General features: G+C 41.1%; 1 protein-coding gene across 1 annotated transcript in view; it reads left to right on the top strand.

The window, feature by feature from the left end:
* SYT9 (synaptotagmin 9) overlaps positions 1 to 16,894 on the top strand; it is a 51,554-nt gene that overhangs the window by 15,288 nt on the left and 19,372 nt on the right. Inside the window, exon 3 of the mRNA XM_014310121.2 lies at positions 2,533 to 3,079. Coding sequence (XP_014165596.2) covers positions 2,533 to 3,079 — 547 coding nt within the window. The remainder of the gene's footprint in view (positions 1 to 2,532; positions 3,080 to 16,894) is intronic.

The following is a 16,894-nucleotide window of genomic DNA, read 5'->3' as shown; positions in this document are numbered from 1 at the left end:
ATATATACAGAAGCTGTTCACTGAGGAGCACACACCTCTGTAAGAGCTGTAATGATGGATGCAGGACTCCAGGCAGGCAGCTCTCCAAAAAGCAGTTTATTCCATCCAAGAGGTTACAGCAGTCCAGGATGGTGGGTGACAGAGCTGTGCCCACAGCTGTCAGCTCCAGCTGCAGGCAAACCTGGAGACCCTTTGGTTTTGGTTACATTGCATTATATACTTTGCTGAGCATCTTAATACAGTAGAACCAATCTGTACCTTAACCATTATCTACAGCCTATCATAACTGCTGTAATTACCATATTCATGTTACTGTTCTCCAATCACTAAAAGTCAGTACATTACAGTTTAAGCTAGAAGTTGTTTTTCAGTTTTCTTGCAGTGGAAAAATTAGAGACCTTTTTTCTACTTGCCACATCATCAGGCTTGTTTGCCTGTGCTCTCTTTCTGCTTGGTAAAAACATCTTCTTGTTTGGGGTGGGTTTATCCTTTGCTCTAAGTCATAAAAACCCCTTCTAACTAACACACCCTTTGCCTTCTTAGCTATCCACTGAGACTGGCTCAGCAATTCTTCTCCTCTATATCAAAACTTGCTTCCAACTCTATTCCTTCATCAGACTCCACATTTAAAAATTTTTCTGCCAAGCATCCATATCTGTGAGACTTTCTTGTCAAGCTTTGATCCTTCCTAACAAACCTCGCAGGTCAAAGTGACAGGACACAATCCTATTCCACTCTTCTCGCAACTGGTGCCTTTTTGGGACTACCTAAAACCAGAGGCTAGACAAAATTAAGGGAATAAAATGCAGTTATATTTATTGAAAGGCCTTCAGGTACATTTTGGGCAGACAAGGCCACCACAGGGACTATACCCAAAATGAATGATGGGTCACAGGTTTTCATACTTTTATAAGTTTGGTCCATTTGCATTTTGGGGGTTAATCTTCCAATTACATCTTCAGATAATGAAGTAATTTACCCCCAGTTTGCTGCTCCCAACTCACTTTTTTTTACATCTCTTGGGGCTTGAGACAGGGAGGTGCCCTTGATTCCCAGGCCCGGAGAGGAATTGTTCTGCCTCACCAAACTGGGAGAACAGTAGCTAACACTCTATATAGAGTTTAGAGTTGCACACTAAAGAATTGCAGGATTACAAATATACAAAAAGTATAAAAGCCAAAATGCTAAGACATCACAGCTACTGTCTCATTGGTGCTTTTCCCTCAGGAGCTGGGTAACACAGAGTCTTGCATCCTTTAAAAGCACCAGTACAGCCTAGATTTAGCTTGTAAAGCATATTCATTTGCACTTAGCACTGGTGCTGAACATTCAGTAATATCTCCTCAAAGATTTTTCCAAAGAAAAGTAGGGCAAGCTAATGAAACTCTTGCAAGAGTTAGAAATAGGATTAAAAAACTCATAGATTTTAGCCACAATCATGAATTTGGGGGGAAGAGTGACTGAACACGAGCCAGTGAAATCTCCAGGGGAACTGGAAAACCAGTAGACGATGGAAGAGGAAAGGGGGAGGCCCAGAGTGTGTGCAGGGGCAGGTGAAAAAAGGACTATGTTTCATGCAGCAAGAATAAGGATCAGCATGTGAAGAGCCAGTAAATATCTGAGTCAAAGCAGATGCACTTCAGCTGGAGAAGGTACAGCACTAGCCCAGTGGCTCTTTACTAGCTTCTTCTTTTTATTCCTCCACAGGATATTCTGTGCCTCTCACTGCCATGAAGAGCTTCAGGGTTGAATTTTTTTTTTTCCTTTGGTGACATGATGATATTTTATCCTGGAAATGACTAATGCAGAGCCATAAGATTATGTATTTATTATGCAACAAGAAAAAAATTAGGATAGCACATAAGAGGCTGTTCCTGCTTTAAGCATGGGTAAACAGATATTTACCAGGAATGAATGAACAATTATAGCAGAGGAACTCTTGCTGATTACATTCAATATAGATAGCTTTGGATTAATCCTGTGCTGGCATTTTCCACATGCTCTTTCTGTGTTCAACCTGAGCTCCTGGTGCTCCAATACACTGAGTGATTGCTGCACATGAATAGGACAATAAAATGGAACTCATAGAAGATTAAGCTTTTACCTAATTCAACTTCCACTTTCACATCTCCCTACCTCAACAGGGATTGCAAATTTGATTTTTGTTACCATCCATGAAGGAGAAATTTCAGTCACGGCAAGTGTGAATTATTAAAGCTAAAAGCAATTTTCTTATGCTCAGCTAATGAAAGTAAAGGAGCTTTTCAGCCTAAGTACCGCAGAGTTTATTACATCAGGTGTGAGAGGAAAAGGAAAACAAATGTTGGGGTGGTCAGCAAACCGTTTCAGCCCAGCTTGAGACATGGGAACAGACACTGGTGTGGCATTAGCAGTGTGGTGCTGAAGGTCAGCTCTCACAAACGCTGGCTCTCAGGGTTCATCCCTCTGTTAAAAGCCTGGAAACGCCAAAGGTGAGCGGGATCTTCAGCGTGTGTGCACAGCCTGTTTCAATTCTTTCCTTTTGGCTTTAAGGCACAACTCGCTCCGGAGGCAGCTCAACCTGTCCAACCCCGACTTCAACATCCAGCAGGTGCAGAAGCAGGAGCAGCTGACGGGCATCGGCCGCATCAAGCCAGAGCTCTACAAGCAGAGGTCTCTGGACACGGACGACGGCCGCAGGAGCAACAGCAAGGCCTGTGGAAAACTCAACTTCATCCTCAAGTATGACTGTGATCTGGAGCAGCTGATTGTGAAGATTCACAAGGCCGTCAACCTGCCCGCCAAGGACTTCTCTGGGACGTCAGATCCGTACGTGAAGATATATCTGCTCCCCGACAGGAAAACAAAACATCAGACTAAAGTGCACAGAAAGACCCTAAATCCAGTGTTTGATGAAGTTTTTTTATTTACTGTCCCCTACAATGATCTCAGCACGAGGAAACTCCATTTCTCTGTGTATGACTTTGACAGATTCTCCAGGCACGACTTGATTGGCCAAGTGGTAGTGGATAATTTTTTAGATTTGGCAGATTTTCCCAGGGAATGTAATATTTGGAAGGATATTGAATATGTCACCAATGTAAGTATTATAATTCTTCTTTTTGAATTTTGTTTCTGACTTTATTTCCCTAATCTGATTAAAACCAAAATTGTCTGTTGAATTTGTGAAGGAAAATACTCTATTCTCTCTCTTTCTCAAGCTTTGACCTTAATCCAGGGAAATTGACAGTACATTTTCAGTCCTCATTTCTTGTTCTTTGGATATATTAAAGAATGTTTTATGTAGGAGACAGTGGGTTTAGTCACTATCCTGCTGATAGGGCAGAAATGCTGGAGAATGCTTTAATCTTACTTAATCTGAAATTTACTTAAGGAAACATTACTTTTCTTATTTTGCCTGTCTTCCTGTTTTGCATGATTTTTTATGTAACTTACAGCACACTAATCAGCCAGAACTGCAGATTCAACATTTCTTATGTAGCAATCTTCGGTTCTTCAGAAGACTGAAGACTTTATTCTCATAAAGTCAGAAAACCCCAGAGCTAAAATCCAGCCAAACAGAGTTCAGACAGTGCTGTTCCATGAAAGCAGTGAATGGTTTAACACACTGAGTTGGTTTAACTCTTTGTTTGGCATCGCTGTATTCCCAGGGAAATGAGGAATGTAGTTTAGAAGTCTGTATTTCAGTTATCCCAAAGTCTCTGTTACCAAGTTCTGTGCAGGAATCCAAACAGGGATTAGGTATAAAATCATGGAAATTACTTCCAAAAAGAAGGAGCTTTCTACTCTGAGCAGGAGCCAACCTCTTTGTAATGCCATTGGAAATGAATCCCACGCATCCTCGGGAGGACAGACCTTCAGTGAGAATGATACACTGCAGAAATCCACAGGGGTGAAGGCACCAGTGCCAAGTGTCAGGAAACATTTCATTTGCTGTGTCAAACCACACTCCAGTGCAGTGCACATTTTAGAGTCAAATAAACCAGACATCATTAGCAGGAAGATCAAAGGGTAAGTTTGTTAGACCTCGGTTCAGCAATGCACTGAAACATCTGCTTAGCTGCGAACAAGAAGTCATTGAAAAGTAAAGGATTTTCTGAGACAAATAACTTGCCTGAATTCAGACCCTCACCTTATACCTCTGTGGTCTGGTAACATGCCCATATGAAAGACCAAATTGATTACTTTTTTTTTCCTTGGAAAATTCTTTATGAAAATGGATATTTTCCTAGCTTTAAGGAGAATTCTCTGTCTCACAGGAGGATGGAAGTGCAGCAGCAGCACAAGCTTGGGGGGGTACAGGGCAGGGGCACGGACACTTGGTGTCAGGAAGGATAAACCTGGCTTTTGTAGGAGAAGTTACTGCTTTTCAGCTGCAAGGGAAAAGTAAGGATGTGACAGAGCAGATGACAGTCATTGCAAGTGAAAGGCTGCCTTCATACAGCATTAGGTGTCCAAAGATCAACTTCATTTTTCACAGTCAACTGAAAGCTGAATGTGCACGCATGCTGGGGCTGCTTTGATGTGAACAGGTCATTTTTCCCTGCTTCAACTTAGGCAGAAGATTGGCTCTGGTGTTTTTTTTTGAATCACTTCTTCCAATTTCAGAAGTGATGCAGCATATCATTTACATTCAGATTTTCTGTAATATCTGAAATGAAATTCAGGACTGCAACATGAGTCATTTATTAATTCCTCCTGATACCAATTCTCCCATGAAGTGTAACCCTGTTTATCCAAACAGAACACACGACCTGCCATCCAGACTTGTCACTGGCTTTCCAGCTAACAGAGGCCTTTTCAAAGCAAGTGACTCATGGCACATAGGAGACACATCCAATTTTGGGTAATGTGAGTTCTGAGATAAGAGTAGCAGATAAATGAAAGTGTGGAGTACCCAGCTTACCAATTAACATTTCCCAAATTTCAAAGGTTAGAATTCACTCCATGAGGTTATGAGAAATACTCCACGCATCATTTAAGAACCCAAGTTTCAGCCCATTTTCTTGTCTGTGTAGCTGAGATATCTCTCAGCCTGACAGCAGAAGCTGGATCCGGATCCAGGGCTACTCGGCGAGGCTGCTGCAGTGAATCCTCCTGTGGCTGCTCTCCAGGCCAGCAGGCAGCTTCAGTGAAACTCAGAGAGAAATTTTGGCAAAGGTTTCAGCCCCATTGGGAAGTTTATGGTTGGAAACCAAAACTGTATCAACTGTAACAGGTTTTCAATAATTCATGTTCGAACGTCGTCTTGTTTCAAATAATAATTAAGAGAACAGAAGAATGCTGGGCAGAGTCACTGGAGGGAATTCACTTTATGTAGGTCAGCAGAAAGTGCACACAGGCAGGATATTCCTAGGAAACGAATGAGGAAGAGGGAAGCTCCACACAAACTGCACATGACAGGTTTGACATACTTCTGAAGAGTACAATTCATTTTAATTCCTTGTGCATCTTATTGCACTCCTAACCAGTGAGCCCAAAGGCCTCTATTTTACATTCTCCATTTTATTGTGTTCTAATCCAATTTGACACAGCAATATAAAAGAACGTATAAAATCCTTCTCTGCCCAGCAAAATGTCCTACTTCAAGTGAGCACTGCAGATTATGCCTGAAATGTCAGCTTTACTGCAAACAATGCCATTAACTGTCCTATTATGCCATGTGCTTTCTTCTGTTTTCTAGTAACACTGGAAGAGGTTTTTTTATTCTAAACCAGCAGTTTTCATTGTTTGGCCTATAGCATCTGTTTCCATCCCAGTGTTTGAAATTATTTTGTAACACAGACACATGTCAGCATAAAAATTTTCTACATGCTTAAAAGCAGGCTGGTGCCAAAGACAAATCTCCAATATCAAAATGATTGTTCTTCTAATCCAAGGCCCTCTGAGCATAAAATCTCTCTCCTGTAACAATGACACTTTTTCCAAGCAGAAAAAAAGCAGCAGTGGGCTGTATAATGGTAGAAATAATTAAGTGGATCAACTTTAGCATGAGCATGAAATGAACTAGATAAGCTTTTTTTTTTTTTTTTTAATATCTACCAGTCAGATTACACTGGTTTCTGGCTTATCAAGAAAAAAAAGATACTTTTTATTTTAACCTGTGTTTCTCTTGTTGGCATGTTTTGTTTAGTAGCATCTAAAACATAGTCAGGGTTAGGGGTGGGGTTTTTGGTTGTATTTGTTCACGAACTGATGGCATGTTTGAGGAGTAAAAACAAGTGGTTGACATTTCCTTGGTTGCCATCTTCAAACTCGAGTGGGATCAGGCAAAAACACGTGGCTTTGTCACAAGATAAAATGGAAAACCATGAAAGAAGAAAGTGTCAGATATGAAGCAGGAAAGTGTCAGATGGTCCATTTAAGATGAAGGAAAACCTTCTCTTTCAGAAGGTGCCAAGTGTCCTCTTTCATAACTTGCTGTGCCCCTAGAAAGGAAAATCCTTTGTCAGAAGTTGCTTGTTAAACATGTGTAGCCAATGCAGGGCACAGAGAGCCAGCGGGAAATACAGCTCTGGTTCCTCCTGGCTCTTGGGATTCTCAAAGTGCTCAGCACTTGATAAGCAGGTGAACTTCCTGGAGGACTTTTCTCAGCTTAGATGAGGGGGATAACTGGAGTAAGGAAGTCATTTTAGCAGGTAAATTTGTGGCTTTGGTCTTAGAGTGTAATAGCTTCTGCCACTGATGCTATTTTTTCAGTTGTCAAATATAGTTATGTTTAATATCTAGGCATGGAACAAAAACTGCTCTTTTTCCTGAATGTTTAAGTTCCTATATACACTTTAAAAAATATCCTATTCCTAACACCCCATTGGCAGCTTTCTCTCATCTCAAAAAACCCCAATAGATCAAGGTACAAATAGAAATGGAAATACAGGGAAATATTTCTAAATCTAAGAGGGAAGAGAGTACAGAAACAAGACCCTGGGTAATATAGATAGAATTTGAGAAGTAACATGCCACAGACTTTAAGGAATGTGTTTACTAAAACCCAAAAGAGAGTTATGGATAGTTCAAAGCTAGGAAGAGACATGAGCTGTATATCAAGTTGTTCACTTTGACATCCAGAAAGAGCCGGCGTATGCCAGGAATTTCAAAGCCAAGAAATTTATTTCATCTGTTTGTAAGAATCTTCAAGCTATTTTAGGGTCTGGGTCAAAAACACAACAGTATATCAGACAATGCTGAATTCCTTCTGCACACATTCAGGAAATAAAAGCATATTGGAAAAAAAAAAATAATTTAAGATACACGTTACTGTTTTGGCAAGGAGAGAGTTAAAAATTAGGGTGTCTATAAGTATTTTAAATTCTGCGTTCTAAAAAATGCTAATTGATCACTGCTGCTGTTCTTAAGTTTGCCCAAGCAAGAAAGATTTGAGAATTTGTATTTTTAGGCATTTATGTTGTATAACTGAGATGCAACTGGAATCATAACATCACCAGAAGGAAGTTTCAAGTTCCCTGTTTTGGAGATGTTAATGCCAACCACAGTATGTGTGGAAGAGAGATGAAAAGAGGCTAAATTTTTCAGTCAGTTGTTCATGGAAAGCGTAATAAAAGTATCAAATACTGAAATCTGAACTGAAAAAGTCTTCCTCAAAGGCTGCATTGCTCAGGTCCATTCCTGATAAGAGCTGTGAGCAGTTCAGCATCTGCCAAATGCCCATGAATTGGTGCAGGTCATAAGGCTGTGGGCTTTAATCCTCCAAAAATCGAGGAAAAGAAACATTCTTTGAAAGAAATGGGTAAATCGTGCCCCTAGCTCGCGCAGAGAGGAAGAGACTTGGCCAGCAAGGACAGGGCTTGCTCAGGACACGGCGCTGCTGGTGGCAGGGATGAGAGCAGGTCCAGGATCTGCAGATTCCTGGCACCAGCCTTAATCCACTCTGCTTGCACTGCTTATCTCCCTCGACAGTGTGCAGACTCTGGAGCTGGCAGGAAGTCAGCTAAGTCCACCTACTCCAGTTCTAAAAACTGTTTAGCTTGTCAAGATGTTTTAGCTAGTGTTTCTGAAATCCCTGTTCTGGCAACTTGCAGGGTTTGGAGAAGTGATGGCAGTGAGCAAGGGCTCAGAAAAGCCTTTAAAATATTTACAGTGGTTAACAAAACTTGAATTTGAGGAGGAGCAAAAACAAACCAAGTCTCTGTTTTATGAATTCAAATCCAACCCATCAATGTCAAGTGCCATGCTACTTTTTTGTGTCAATAAAAGAGAAACAAAAGTCGATTTTTAATTTTTTTTTTTTAATACAGAAAATCTATCCTGCATCAACCTGGTGTTCTATTTCTTTAGGCTTTGGCATCAGGGAAGCAACCAGTTGTGGTTGTGGAGATGTATCTATTTAATTGATTTGCAAATGCAAGCCTCTTTAGAAGAGACAGATTTGCAAACCCATGAATCCTCCCTGTTTAAAAACATGGCAAAAGCTTAGCAGCAACAACAACTATTTCATGGCTATTTTAAGGCAGTAAACACGTGGGATAAGATTCACCTTGTTTAATGAATTTTTTTTAAATGGAAAAGAAAAACCAAAAACAAAAAACCACAATCAAAACCAGAAGTACTCAAAAGAAAAACCCCAAAACCAGAAAGCATAATTGCCTTTGAGAGGCAGATTAGTGGATATTCATCTTCTCCTGAGTCACAAGGTCACCCTTTGTTGCATGATTTTTTCTCTCTATTCTTAATCAGCTGTACAGAACAAAAAAATGAAAGTGCATGTGTAATGAATCATTTCATAGCCAAAAGATGCTGGAAAGTCATAGATCTTTAATCCTTCCAATTCCTGAGGGTCACCACAGTAAGGAGGAAATAGAAATTAATTAGGCTTCAGCATCAGCACAACAGGTATAGTACTCAGTGTACAGTAGAGAACAGCTGCAGACAGTGTTTTTCTTTTTAAATACCTTTTAAACTACTATTTATAAGCATTAATTCTCAAAACTGGGCTTTTCCTTTTGTCTTTTGGGGGCTTTTTCTTTGTACATTTAATGGTTGCAATAATTACTTTGTAGGAGAAGATTTGTCAGGAATGCCCTGCATTTAAATGATTGGGGGCCAGCGCTCAGCATGGCTAAACAGAGGACAGACAGTTATACACAACCACACAGGGTGGAGATAAAAACATGCACAGCTTTTCATAAAGTTAAAGGCAGCATGTGCCTAATTCTGCTGGGGCAACTGGGTGATGGTGACAGTAATGAACAACAAAACTTGGAAGGGTCAGGGACCAAAAAAAAAAAGCCAAGTGCCTTGGAGAGCAGTGGTTTGATGTGGAGTTTATTTTCTGTTGGTCCCAAGTCAGCGGTACAAGCGCTGTGAGCGTGGCTCTAAAAGGAGTGGAGTCTCATGCAAGGGATTTCCCAACAGCCTTGTAATCCCACAGACATGGCCAGAAACAGGATGGATCCTGTAATATCACTGAGGCTTCAGCTACCATTTACTGAGGGTTTGGGAGCAGTTTAAAGGAATAATAATTCAGAGAGTTGTGTCCATGTGTATGCACCATGTGAAGTTTACAGAGCCCAAGAACGTGGCCATCAGAATTTCCAAGGGAGCTTTTTCAGGATGGATATTTCTCTACAAAAAAAACCCCACAAACCTACATACAAAAAATCAAGCAAACAAAAGAAACTAAAGCAGTCTAAACAATAAACCCAAAACCTATGTAGTAGAAATGGCATAATTCCAGTTTAAAAATAATTAATAGAAAAAAAGGTGTTTCAAAGTTAGTATTTTGAGAAAGCTGAAATTTCAAAATAAGATCTGTTGATTTCTCATTTGGAATACCCTTCTATGACTAGATTTTAAAATATTTTGAAAGCAAATGGTTTTGACTGAAGTGATGGGTATTCTGCTTCAAAATGGAAATAACTCAAAATTCCTTATCAGATGAGAATACTGCTTTCTAAACTGATACTTTGCCTGCCCATCAGTGCTGCATCTTCTTGAGTTCTCAGTGGTCCCTGTATCCTCCATGTTTCCCTGGTGCAACAGCCCCAGAACAGCAGTGCTGTATGAAGCATAATTTCCTCCACACATTAGCTGCATGCTGAAAAAGGTCAGACACCATCCTAGATTCCTGCTTCCTTGCAAGTGGAAGTGTCTCTGAGTGTCCCTGTTCCACACGTCCCCCCTTCTCCTTTCTTCTCACCCTCCTCTGCCAATCCTTTTTATTCCCCCAGAAATCTCTCTCAAGGAAGGCTCTGGGAGAGAAAAAGCTCACAGCAACGCTGAGTGCACATAAACCAAAAAGTCAGGCTGTGATCCCGGTCAGCCAAGCCTGCCCTTCATTTATACCATCCAAAATTGTCAGTGGGAGCTGCAAATCCCCAAAAAATCTTGCCCCCAGTATTTTACAATTCACAGGCGGCAATTCTTGAAGACAAGCAAAGAGCATTTGCACAGTGCTGGGACTAAAATAGCTGTATTAAAGGGATCTTGGTTGTAACCATTCTGCACATAATTCAGGATTAGACTGTGCCATAGCCTTTTTTTTTCTACAGAGTTATATAACTTTCAATTTAAACATGTATTTAGCCAGGCAGGGGAAAAAAATCGCTTCAAACACGCATTTAATTATTGAACAGTTTTGGGAATGCTTACTCCGTCTTTTTTTCCTAGCAGAGGTCACAAAAAGCATTTTAATAGCTTATGGATTTATCAAAATTTCTGCAAAATCCTACTCTTTAAATTAAGTTTCAATATTTGGAGCCAAACTTGAAAGTATTCTTCCCTCTGAACATACTGCGCTTATGTGAAAAGCCTCAAGCCATTTTTAGCCTTTAATCCCCACTAGATATCACAGCCATCAGGCATCTTTCTCCACCAAACAGGGTATTTCAGAGTTTTACAGCTCCCTCTCTCTGTGCAGTCTGTTTACCCAGTCCTCATGTTATTTTGGCAGGGGGTTTTATTTAAGAGGAAGTGGGCTTTTTCTGTTCCAGTTTCCTTAGGGGTTCACTGTAAGGGTGCCCTGAATCCCAGCAGGATATCCTGGGAGTTGGGGCAGGGGACAGCAGAGCTGTTGGGGAAGCACCTCCACATGCAGCAAGCTGGCATGCTAGCACAGCCTGAAATGTGGATGTGCCAGGGCACAGCCCTGGCTGCATCTCCTCTGGTGCACCTGTGGCCCAGGTGGGAGAGAAAGGGCCACTGCACACAGGCTCTTCTCTCACCAAAAGATTTGTCTGGCCCCCTTTTTTTGATGTCGCCTCTCAGGATTCCAGGATCTGTAGCAGAGGACAAAATGTGAGCTGCACAGAAGGGAGGAACTGCTGGATCGTAACTGGTGCTAAGAGGCAAGAGATTAAATTACAGATCTTGCCAAAATTAAGATAAGGCTGCACCATTTGCTAAATAACCACACAAGGACTGTCTTCAGGCCTCTCCACTGCCCTTGTAGGGGGAAAACATTAGAAGCTGCAGCTGAAGTGGGAGCTGACCTGAGGAGAAGGACATACTCTTCCCACAGTATGTGTCTGTATATGTATCTATAGATTCTCTAGCTTTTCTCCTCATCCAGGAAGCTTTGAACTGCCATGAATGACAGTAGGAACTTCCAAGGACACACAAACCATTTTTCCTAAGATGTAGTGCAAGAGTGGCTGCACTGGTGAGAGCAGGGTGCTGACAATGCCGAGGCTGTGGATTCAACCCCTGCAAGGGCTGTTCCCTGAGGGGTTGGGCTGGGTGATGCTTGTGGGTTCCTTCCAACTCCGACTCTTCTGCCATGCTATGAGAAGTGGAATTCAGGTGTTGTGGAGGCCCTGTTTGTCCCTGGGTGGCCGTGGAGGTCGAGGTGTGTGGCAGCTTTGCTGTGCTCAGCCACAGCCCCTCAGAGCACGGGGGCTCTCTCTGTGGAGAACCTTGCTCGGGTCCTTGCAGAAAGATCCACAGCTCTGCTCCTCTGTTCTTTCACTCTGGGAAAAACAGGCAGCCAAACCACCCAGGGGAAGAGGGGCAGAAGAGATCACTCTTTCATGCTAAGTGAGCTATTTTTCTGGGAGCTGAGCTAAAGAAACAATGGGAGAACTGAGGGCCTGACTGAAAGCTTTTTCATGGAGATTTATCAGCCCCAGCTTTATGACGCCTTTGCAGCAGAGAACCTCATTTTTATTCACTGTTTCATTTCATTTCCTGTCATGTGTGCTCATTTCTCTAAACATTCTCAACACATGTGTATCAGGAACAACGTGAAAAGCGTGGCGTTCCCTGCAGAAAATCCAACAGGCCATGGCAACGTCGCTTTGTGCTTGCCTGGGGAAGATTAAATGACCGACAGACAAATCTCTGCATTCTGCCCTGGCTCTCACAAAGGCAGTGCATGCTCAATGCACACTCCAATTCTAAAATCATGGATATTATGACTCCTGTAGCTAGTCTTGCTGAAGTTACTGGAAGTATTCTCAGGGGTAAATGAGGCAGAGAGGCTTTTGCACTGTCTGAGCCTTCCTGTGGCTCCCTAACAGAGATTTAGAGTGAGCATTTCACACCACGTCCTGTGGAGAAGTGACAGGCTCAAATGATGGGAATGCATTAGCAATGTCTGTGCTATCATGACATTTGAGATTTGTGTAGCTACATTCTCCTGGCCCTTCATTGCTTGATTAAACCCCTTGCTCTATTTACTCAAGAAAACAGGAGTCACAAGCTACCTCTTGTCTTAGTGAGTGCTCAATCATTCACTACTCCCTTCACCAGGCAAACTTCAAATTAAAGCTGCATACACCATCTGGAAGAGGATTCCTGCCTAGTGGTGGGATCTTGCTTGTGATGGGCAGGGAAGCAGAAAACAACTGACAGCTGGTGGTTTTCACAGTGGATTATATGAGCTATTTGGGGAAAAATCCCCCACTCAGGTATTTGGGGCAAACCTGACATCTGAAAAAATAGCAGTTTATCACATCAGGAAAACATCCCCTTTCTTGCCAGGCAACCAATTATTGCCATCCTCAGGATGTGTGTCTAAAGTCATTGCCCTCCCTACCTAACATCTCCTCCTGTTTCCTGCAGTAAAATTTTTTGGAAAGGAGCAGTGAATAGGAGAAACACTTTGAAGGTTAACTCCAAAGAACAAAAGAACAATTCTCCATACTGTATTTTGTACATCTGTTTTCAGAATTCATTGAACTCTATATGTGTTTTCTCTTTAAAAGCATGCTGGGGTTTTATAAGTATTTTTAAAAGCCAGCTGTGATTTAATCAACCATCTGATCTGCGTTATGAAAACTCTTCTGAATAACCCCAACAATAAAATAAATATGTATGCAGTAAAGTGAAACAAAAGTGCATACAAAAATGATAGATAAAAACAGCAGACTTTGGTTTCAAGCACCCTAGAGAGATATTTATGATCATCAGGAAGAAAGGAATCACTTTAAAATAATGAAAACTATTCAATATCTGCATTTCACTGAGCACATAATCTTACAGTAAATGCTAATTTAACTGTAAACTTCACTCTGTTGGGACCACCACACTTTATGCAGGTGGAAGTGAGTGGTGCTCAGGATTAAATCCTGACTCTACTGTAAAGTCAGGGAAAGAATTCCCTCTGAAGCTCAGATTTCATGTGCATCCTCTTGCTGTAGTCTGGCAATAGTATCTGGTAAACAGCACAAAAAGACAAATGAAATCATGTAAACAGGTAGCCTGAGCTGTGCATCAGGAAATGCAATAGAACTGAAGAATAAGCAAATTACCAGCCTTCTGTTCCTCTCTACAAAAGAAACATCTGACAATGACCTACTCAACAAAGATTTGAAGGTAGTCCTCCTCCCCCAAAATCTGATGATTAAAATGTGAGCTATCAACTTTGGTTTTGAAGAAAGCAGATAGGCTTCTCTGCATCAGAAATTACCTCAGTTCAACATCTGCTTCTACATTTCTGGCTGGCTGCAGCCATCCTGATGGAATGAAGACAGATTATTTTCCCCCAGGTTTCTGCTGTGAGCACTCTGACCCATCTCTTTTGGTAGCTCAGCATTGTTTCTCATTTTCCAACTCCTTTTCCAAATCTTTCACTTTACTTAAGGTATAGAGCACCAGCATTCTTGGGAAAGCCATAAAACATTCCATTTGATACCAAGCTTTTATCCTAAAGGGACATATAAAAAGCTTCTTATCCCATCTGTAACAGTAATGCTTTTTTCATTACAATACAGATATTTTCAAAAACAAATGTATCTCTAGCATTAGATGCTCATTTCATCCCCATCATCATGTTCTTCTCAAAAGTTACTTATTTTGGGAAACCTTTCAGTGCTAAATCAGCACACACATCCTTCTTTTCTGACAGTTTTGAGTCAGGAAGGTCAGAGATAAGTACACTAAATTCTTTCAAAATCATACTTCCAAAAAGATTGAAGTTAGGCCCTTTTAAGGTATCAGATTAAGTACCCAAAATCAGACCAACAAAGTTCTAAAGTGTACTCATTATTTAGGGCAAGCCAGTTTACAGCTCTCATCTAAAACCATCAAACTATTTAAATTACAAAACCAATCAAACTGATTCAAATAAGCTGAAAACTTGAGAAGGCATTTAAGTGACCATGAGATTTTAAGTCACAAGCTGCCTAACAGTGCTACTTTTTTTTTCCTACCCATAAGTGAGAATGTACTGAATAATACCATTTATTCTGAATATAGTCATAACCAGCTCTAAGTCTGGGCAGCTCACCACACTCATCTCATAATTCCATGAGGAATAGCAGAACAAGCTGCAGAAAACACTCATTTTCCTCTCTAGGTGCGTTTCACATGTAGCATGTGTAAGGTAAAACAAGTTAGAAGAAAAATCTGCTAGGAGGAGAGGGTTCTGTTGACTCATCTTTATGGACTTAAAGCACTAAAGCACTTCTATATTTAGTGCTCTCTTTATCACACATCTTACACTACCCTCTGTGCATTCTTTGGGAGAAGAAACGTGCTCACTGAAGTGGCCTTAAAATTGCCTCCAGTGCACGTCTAAATATAATGGGGAGGCAGGGGCACATCTGATAGAGAAGAAGTGCTACAGAAAAAGAGCTGCTATCACACCCTGCACAGTCACATCTTCCCCTGCTCACGCTGCAGACACCTGGATGGATGATGCACTCGATTTCAGAGGCTGCCTTTTCTAAAATGGATTCCTGACTTCTCTCCTCAGCTTCCTCACAGTCTTTCGTTTCGCTTTAAAGATCTTTGTTTTTTTCAGTACACTGCTAAGTAGATGTAGTGCTGGGTTGGTAAACTGCTTCGCAGCTTCGTGATTAAAATATTCTGTTTATTTGTAAGGCAGGGGGATGATACACAGCAACAGCCTAAATTCTCCATGACCAGATCCATGTATCTCAATGTGTGTCCTAATGACAATGGTCCAGAGCTGTCTCTGAGGGAAAGCAGGCAGCTGGATTTGCATGAACTTCTGGGCAGTGAAGAGACCAAGAAGCAGTGAGATGTTCCTGGTACTGCCTGACAGAAGTGGATCCCCATGGGTTCCATGGCATTGGTCTGGGAGGTGAGGCAGGGAGGTTTGCCCTGGCAGGGTCAGATACCCACAGCATCTCAGCATGACATGCAGCCAGCAGGTTTTGCAGACTGGTATGAAATCGTCTGTAGCACCTCTACGAGGAAACAGAAGAGCATTCCCTCCCATGTTTTCTCCCCATGCCTCAAAAAACCATCACCAAAACCCCAACATCTCTTCTGATTCAAATGTGTAATTTTCTTTTTAGCATGGTTTGAGAAGCAAAGGATGAAAACTTTCCTCTTGTCCACACTTCTGGAATGATGCTGTCTGGTCATCATTAATTTTCTTGTCATCCTCTTTCTTCCTCCCACTACTGCTTTAATTCCTTTTGTATTTGGAAACCAGAGAGATTCTAAGTTATAAAATGAGATAATTTTGCAGCATTGAAGATGTAGGAGTTTCATCCATATTGACGTATTTAAAAACTGAGTTTTACAGGATTAAAGTCCATGATTCTATCCTTCCATTTAAGTTGGAGTTAAGATGCAATGGCTGTGCAAGGACACTCAAAGCACTACAACTGCACACCTCTGCACACCATCCATCAGTAGAATACTGCTAGCAGTGAAGTATTCTCTTTACCCTGGCTGCTTCAATTTGAAATTTGCAGATATTTTCTTTTCCATATTACCTATATAAAGAAGTAAATGAAACTTCTATGGAAATCGTTTTTTCTGCCTTTAAAAGTGGGCAATTTTATGTAGGAGTGTCACTAGTGCAATGCATGTTGTGAAATTTAGTTGTGCATTTGTTCCAGTGGAATGCTCTCAGAGTTGGTTTTGAGTCATAACCATCCCTTTTCACCTTTTCTCAGGTGGAGGAGGCTTTCTGTGGATGGTGCATTGGAGTCTGGCACTGTTATACAACTGCTACTGTTATCTGGGTTACTGTTACACAGGTGACAGATCAGAAAATGTATTTTTTTTTTTAATATTTAGTGGCACCACTTAATAGCAACCAAGTCAAAGGTAACAGAATTTCAGCATCAGGGAACAATAAAAATGAAGTTGTTTTTTGGCAGCAAAAAATACTTCTTCATGTGAAGTATCCTCACTGTTGCCTGACCTGAGGGCATGCATGGCACCACATGACAAAATTGTCTCCAGAGAAACAAAACACATGGGGAAATTTCAGCAGAAAGACACTTAATTATTGGCTGTAGAATCACAAGGATGCCTAGGAAAAGTACAAAAAAAAAAAACAAAACAAACTTTTAATAGCAATTAAGAAAACCCCTTTGTAAATCATAGGACATAAAAAGTAGGAGAAATAAATCCATAAGCTGATGCTGCTTTCCCCACCTGCTAAATTGGCACTGAACTTAAAAGGAGCTACTCACAGAAAATATTGCTTTTGTCAAGTCCAACTTAGATAATAACA

This window comes from Geospiza fortis, unplaced genomic scaffold (genome assembly GCF_000277835.1).
Source record: "Geospiza fortis unplaced genomic scaffold, GeoFor_1.0 scaffold196, whole genome shotgun sequence".
Lineage (NCBI taxonomy): Eukaryota > Metazoa > Chordata > Aves > Passeriformes > Thraupidae > Geospiza > Geospiza fortis.
The sequence above is the reverse complement of the archived record's forward strand: the minus strand, read 5'-3'. Positions and strand labels throughout refer to the sequence as shown.